At 39.2% G+C, this 7486-nt stretch overlaps 1 protein-coding gene across 1 annotated transcript; it reads left to right on the forward strand.

Moving 5' to 3' along the window:
- Positions 1-6421: 6421 nt before the first annotated feature.
- On the forward strand, positions 6422-7486 carry LOC142184794 (putative G-protein coupled receptor 34). The gene has a single exon (XM_075259876.1). It carries the CDS (start codon positions 6422-6424, stop codon positions 7484-7486), a length of 1065 nt encoding a protein of 354 aa, XP_075115977.1.

Here is a 7486-nt window from a genome sequence, read left to right on the forward strand (position 1 = left end):
CAGTTTGCATTACATACAGAGGTAACTCCCTATCTCAGCCCTTATCAGCCAAATTCAATTAAATCGACTGATAAGAGCACAGAAATCCCAGAGCTCTCACCTCCCCTATCTGAGAAGCTCTGCTACTTATCAGACACAAACAGCTCCCAGCCCCTCCCCCCCTGAGAGCAGGCAGCTACATCACTTGACAAATGAGCAGATAATCCCAAGGGCCATAGAAACGGAGTGTAAACAATGAAGTGAATAAATTAAGATAGCGGCCAAACAAAGCAGTTTTGATAAAGCAATGCATTTAGGAAAAGTCTTAAATCCACATAAACTAGCAGTATAGATAGGATCCTTGTGATGGGTTATGCTCCCTTGATGAGCAGACTCTCTGCAGCTGAGTCGCTGCCGCAACATCCCCAAAGTGTGGATTGGAAGGGGGTGGAATGACAGGTCCCACTACCAACCTACCTGCCATTCCTAAAAATCCAGTCCAATACTGAGCATTTACCAAAATGCTCAGCAGACGAAAGTTGTCTGCTGATAACAAACCTTCCTGAAGTTTTCTCATCTCACCCACCTTAGTAGTCTGGGTGAGATGTACACCCACTCCATTACCTGACCAACCATCGGCTTACAATAGATAGAGTGATTGATTGATAAATAGATAAATAGATAGAATAGAGTGATAGATCAATAGATAGAGATAGATATAATAGATAGAGAATAGATAGAGATATAATAGAATGATAGATAGATAGATAGATAGATAGATAGATAGATAGGAGATAGATAGATAGATAGATAGATAGATAGATAGATAGGATATAGATAGATAGATAGATAGATAGATAGATAGATAGATAGATAGGAGATAGATAGATAGATAGATAGATAGGTAGATAGGAGATAGATAGATAGATAGATAGATAGGAGATAGATAGATAGATAGATAGATAGATAGGAGATAGATAGATAGATAGATAGATAGATAGATAGATTATAGATAGACATTACGTAACATATAGATATATATATTTATCTCCTCTCCCAGTACTTCAAGCACTTGTAGAATCCCCTTCTATGTGTCACTAGCTCTGTATATGACATAGACCCCTCAGCTTTCACTATTTAGATATATAGCATTCGCTCTTACAAGGTTTGTTACTTCTCACATCTGTCTTTGCTCCACTGTACACATCTTAGGTTTGAGGATGTGGAACAAGAAGGGGTGAAGTCTTTGACAAGCCCTCCCATCAGCGAGACATAAGGACAGCAGAAGCCCCAGCAGAGTCAGCTGGAGGGGAGCAGGTGAGGAGGGGGATTCCCACTGCTCTTAGAGTCATTTCTGAGAAGCCCATGATGTCAGGCTGAGGACTTAGGAGCAGCCTGTGATGAGTCTTGGTGGTAAGTGAATCTGTCTATGTCTAGTCTGTATATGTCTATGTCTAGATATGTCTTACAGTGCTTCTAGTGTAATTTTACTACTTTACTTTGTATCACACAATGGCAGAGAAGAAAGATTGTAGAAACTTATCAGGAAGTTATCAGTAAGACAGAGACAGGTCAGAGTATTTGGGTATTGATTATCATTATTAATATGTGACAATATCAGACTTATCTATTAGTGTGTGCCCAGCTATACAAGGTGAACTGTCCAGTACATGTGTCCTGGTCAGTAGTGGTCATATATGGACAAATACTCATCTGAGTCACTCAAGTTATTCTAGAAACTATTAGTAATATATTGATATCAATAATTCACTTTGATAAAACGTATCCCATCTACTTTATAAAAAAAAGGGTTTATACTAACATTGGTTAAACCTTCTAAAAAAATAACCATTTCTGTGCAGCAAAAGTATCAAATTCCAAGATTTATTTAATTTTTTTTGTTTGTTGCCATTATTGTTTCCATATTGGTCATCCATATGTTGTCTAACATGGCTAATGAAGGATTCTTGAGGACGGTTCACACTGTATCAGCTAGAAATGTGATATTAGATAGATAGATAGATAGATAGACACTATTGATAGATAGATAGATAGATAGATAGATAGATAGATAGATAGATAGATAGGAGATAGATAGATAGATAGATAGATAGATAGATGATAGATAGATAGATAGATAGATAGATAGATAGATAGATAGATAGATAGATAGGCAGTGTCATAGATAGATAGATAGATAGATAGATAGATAGATAGATAGGAGATAGACAGTGTGATAGATAGATAGATAGATAGATAGACATTATTGATAGATAGATAGATAGATAGATAGATAGATAGATAGATAGCCATGATAGATAGATAGATAGATAGATAGATAGATAGATAGATAGATAGATAGATAGTGTTATAGATAGATAGATAGATAGATAGATAGATAGATAGATAGGAGATAGACAGTGTTATAGATAGATAGATAGATAGATAGATAGATAGATAGATAGACAGTGTTATAGATAGATAGATAGATAGATAGATAGATAGATAGATAGATAGACATTATTGATAGGTAGATAGATAGATAGATAGATAGATAGATAGATAGATAGATAGATAGATAGATAGCCATTATAGATAGATAGTAGATAGACATTATTGATAGATAGATAGATAGATAGATAGATAGATAGATAGATAGATAGATAGATAGATAGATAGATAGATAGGCAGTGTTATAGATAGATAGATAGATAGATAGATAGATAGATAGATAGATAGATAGATAGACATTATTGATAGATAGATAGATAGCCATTATAGATAGATAGATAGATAGTAGATAGACATTATTGATAGATAGATAGATAGATAGATAGATAGATAACAATAACTGCTAAAAAAAATGGATTTTTTTCTGCAATGTGTAGCCACAGTCTTAAACACCAGAGATTTTGCCAAATTTCAGCATTTTCGCAACGTAGGGCCTTGGCCTCAGATCAGTTTCAGCCACTTATCATTAGGGTTGTCCCTTAGTTTACATTTATCACCAATGCATAGTATAGAGGGTAAATATGTGATTCCTGGGACCCCTCGATCATTAAATGGAGTCCCAAGACCCTAGTTATTTCTCATTGTACAACAGCAATAAGGAGGAGAGTGAATGGAGTGGAGGTCAAGTATTCACCCTGTATGTAGGACACAAGTGGATTTCCTGAACAACAGTGTATAACCCCCTAGTAAAAAAATAAACCGCTAAGAGCGACACAGTGCCCTGGCCAGCTATTGAACCTCCACATTGTATTTGTTCAGTCTTGTTTGTTCTCTTCGGAGGGGATGCTGTGTTTGACCAGGACCTTTACACGGACTTGTAAATGATGCAGCTGTTGTGGTGTCGCTCTTGGAACCCTTGTAAAATGTCTTTCCCATAGACTGGTCCTGCATCTGTTCAGAAGACATGGATGCTCTGCTCATCGTAGATTTCTACAGAACAAACTGTAACAATGTATTTCAATCTCTTTTTTTCATTCTGAGCTTAGGAGTCCAGTGGGCGGTCCTACTTAAAAATATCTGTCAATTGTTGGCCATGACCACTTACTGGTCTTCTAAGCTCAGAATGGGCAAAGGTTGAAATGACTAAAATACAAGTAAGGCTAAGTTCACATCTGTGTTGTATTCTGGCAGACCCATTATAGTCTATGGGGTCTGCGGGTGTCCACTTTTTTTAGTGGACGGGCTCTCCGTCGTTACCCATGTGGACCCAGGCGATGGAGAGACCAATGCTAGTATGAACCTAGCATAAGGCTGCATTCATGTCTGCATTTTGCCGACATGTGATCTCTGTTATAAACACGGGCAGCACAAACACAACTAAGTATCAATCTGCTCAGTTCCTCCAGTTCTCTAGGGTATGTTGACACGGCAGAAACCTTTTCCGCAAGGCTAGTTGCATCAGCATCCCGTCGCGGCATCCTGCTCCTGATTTGGCCCGAATGAATGGACCTAATCAGGAATGAGTCTCGCACCATGGACGCCGCAGCTGACTCAGCCGCGGGATCTGCGGGAAGATAGGGCATGTCGCTTCTTTTTCGTGTTAGCTGAAAAAGAAGCAAAGGACTCCCACTGAAATGAATGGGAGAAGTTTTTGCAGGCGGATTTTGAGGCGGATTCCAATTCCTCTATGACTATTGTCCATAAACATAGAGGAAGGTCAAAAAGAGCAGACGATTAGACCCCTTGAATTACTAAAATAATTTTCATTGCCCCTTGGCAAAGCACAAATTATCATTATGTATAAAATAACTGTATTGGGCTGTGTTCACATCTGTGAATGATTCCTGAAGAAATAGACTCTACTGACAAGTAACTGACTCCAAAGTAGCTTGAGATGAATTTGTCTTCTACTGGGTCCTTGTGGTCCTACTGGGAGATCCTCTGCTACTCTGACAGGTCAGTTTCATCCTGCAAAGGCTGACCACAGTTGGTGCAGTTTACAGCGTATTAAAGGGGTTTTCCCATGAACATAACCATATTTGCATTTGTAGACAACTAAAAGTTACAATTTTTGCAAATATAAATAAGTACAAATTTTGCAGAATTTCAAAGATTTTTCTATAAACCATCTTAATGGTCACAATCTATTGTCTAGATAAGTTGCCAGTGGATACGACCATGAATGTAGGAACTTTCTATGGTCTGGGACTTGTCAGAAACCCAACCATGATGTCCTCATTGTGGACTGGTTATCAGGTAGGGACCCTACATGTATGAGAAGATAACCTGACCGTAATAAGGACATCATGACTGGTTATCAGGAGACACTACATGTATGAGAAGATAACCCAACCACAATAAGGACATCATGGCTGGTTATCAGAAGACACTACATATATGAGAAGATAACCCGACCACAATAAGGACATCATGGCTGGGTTTCAGATCATAGAAAGTTCTTGTATTTATGGTTGTATCCATTGATAGCTGATTAAGACAGAAGATGTTACCATTAAGACAACTCGATAAATTTTTTCAAACTTTGTAAAATTTTGAATTACTTAAGTTTGCCAAAATGTTTCACTTTTAATTATTTAATTTTGCAGCGTCACCATGTTCAAAATACAATCTAGGTCACATGAATAATCTAAAAGTTATTATTTCTATATCTCAGCACAATATGAGATAGATAACATAGTCACTCTGCAGGATCCAGCCCACCACTACCTTCCCCGATGTCAAGTGGAAATTCCAATGACATCATCAGACTTTTTCTTATAATACAGTGTAAGGTCATGTTATTGTCATATGTGTAGTGGTTCTACACCGCTAGGACATGACTATTTGTACCACTTCTGTATTCCAGAAAACAGATGAGAGAGCACATGGTTGTGTGCATGGACTCTTAACCCAAACTTCTGCAACTGGTTAAACTACTGCAACGTGATATCACAGACAACAAAAACCAATGAAAAAATTTTGTTGTCTCCTGTGATAAGATATCACTCCGTAGCAGTTTAACTCATTGCAGAAGTTCAGGTTAACTCTGCTACATCTAAAAATAGATTTATACAGATTTCATATAGACCGAATGATTGAACTGATAGATCAAACAATATTTTACCGTCTAATGCTGATCATTGTGGGGAAGTTAGCTCGGTAGAAGCAGTGGTGTGGCCCCAAACAGTCAAGACAAGGACACAAAATATGTAGTAAACTGGTTTATTTGAGAAAAAAACTGGAAAATAAATAAATAAACCTTTACTTCAGGCACAAAATGCGCAAAATATAATAAAAAAAACCTGCTCGTCTGAGCAACTAACTACACAGAACTGATAACCTAACTATACGTGTGGCTTACTTTAAGCCACACAAACAAAATAAGCGCAATATTATCTCACCGGACTCAGGGTTACAGGACAGAACCATACACCTCCTTTCACCCCATGGAACTGCACTGGAATACAGGAGCTGCTGCCTTTTCTGGCCCAGTAATGAGCCCAGGATCTACACCTGGGCTGAGGCCTACTCCAGATCCACCCTGGACCACACGTATGTCAGAAACCTGGGGATGATATATCTGGCCTCCAGCACTCTGCCTGTCACCTTCTCACACCATACATTCTAGATAGCCGTCAGCTGAACTCTCATTCAGGCAACATCTGTTCCTCTCAACTGTCCCATACACATGCACACTTGGCACCCTGACATCTTTGGCAGCGGGCTATCTTCCCTAAGAACAAAAGGATTAGACATGTTCATGATACCTATACAGTGTTACATTATGAAACTGCCTAATATTACTAAATATTAGGCTGTTTGTGTAGAGTTGAACCATGTCTAGACTCCATGAGAATCCATAAACTTGTACTCAGATCCATGAAAATGTTAATCCCACCATGGAGGGAAATCCAGTATAAATACTGTATATATGGAGGATGACAAACACATCTCATGTCTAAGATATTTCCTTGTTCTCTGTGCACAGATAATGGATCTTCTTGGAAACTCAACACTGAGTGACGTGACTACAAAGACATGGATTCTGGAGACTTCTGATCTACTGTCTCTTCACCTCAATGTATCTCCACCAGTTCCTTCTAATGGATGTGATATCCAAGATGGACTCTTGTCCTGGATGCTTCCTGTGCTTTACTCATTGGTTTGTGGACTGAGTCTCCTGAGCAACATTCTAGCCTTGTTTGTCTTCTGGACAAACGGTCAAAGATCTACATCCATGACCATATACATGAGGAACCTTGCCATAGCCGATCTCCTCCTAGCACTGTGCTTACCATTCCGCATTGCCTATCAGAACAATAGTGGTCCTTTGCTCTTGTGCCATATCATAGGTGCGTTCTTCTACCTGAACATGTATGCAAGTATCATGTTCCTGAGTCTCATCAGTATGGACCGGTATCTTAAAATAACCAGACCTCTACAACAGTACAAGATCCATGGCGTCCAGTGGAGCTCTAGGGCGGCTCGTGTGGTCTGGGTGATCAATGTGGTCTGTATTATCCCATTCTTATTTGAAAACAAAGGGAATGAACCTTGTAGTCAGAAGTGCTTCCACTTTAAGAAGAAGGGGATTGTGTCAGCGGCCATCAACCTCACCGCGGTCATTGCCTTCTTTGTCCTTCTCTTTCTTTTTGTCTTTTTTTACGCTAAGATCTCAGCTAAACTCCACCGAGCGTCTTTGATGAAGAACCAGCCCCAAACAAAAAGGAACAGTAACCGGGCCATGAAAAAGTCCTTCATTGTTCTGATCATCTTTATTGTGTGTTTTGTCCCTTATCATATCGTCCGAGTGCCCTATATTCTGGCCCAGGTAGACATCATCCCCAGCCTGCCCTGGAAACAGACTTTGCATACCACCAATGAGTTAGTGCTGTGTTTATCTACCCTGAACAGTTGCCTGGACCCCGTCATCTATTTCTTCTTGTCTAACAGCTTCAAAAGAGTCGTACTTTGCACCATTCAGGGAAAGCTCAAACTCATCGTGAATGGTCAGGACAGAACGTCGAACTGCAACAGATCTGTTACTGAAATGTGA

This window comes from Leptodactylus fuscus, chromosome 11 (assembly GCF_031893055.1).
Source record: "Leptodactylus fuscus isolate aLepFus1 chromosome 11, aLepFus1.hap2, whole genome shotgun sequence".
Lineage (NCBI taxonomy): Eukaryota > Metazoa > Chordata > Amphibia > Anura > Leptodactylidae > Leptodactylus > Leptodactylus fuscus.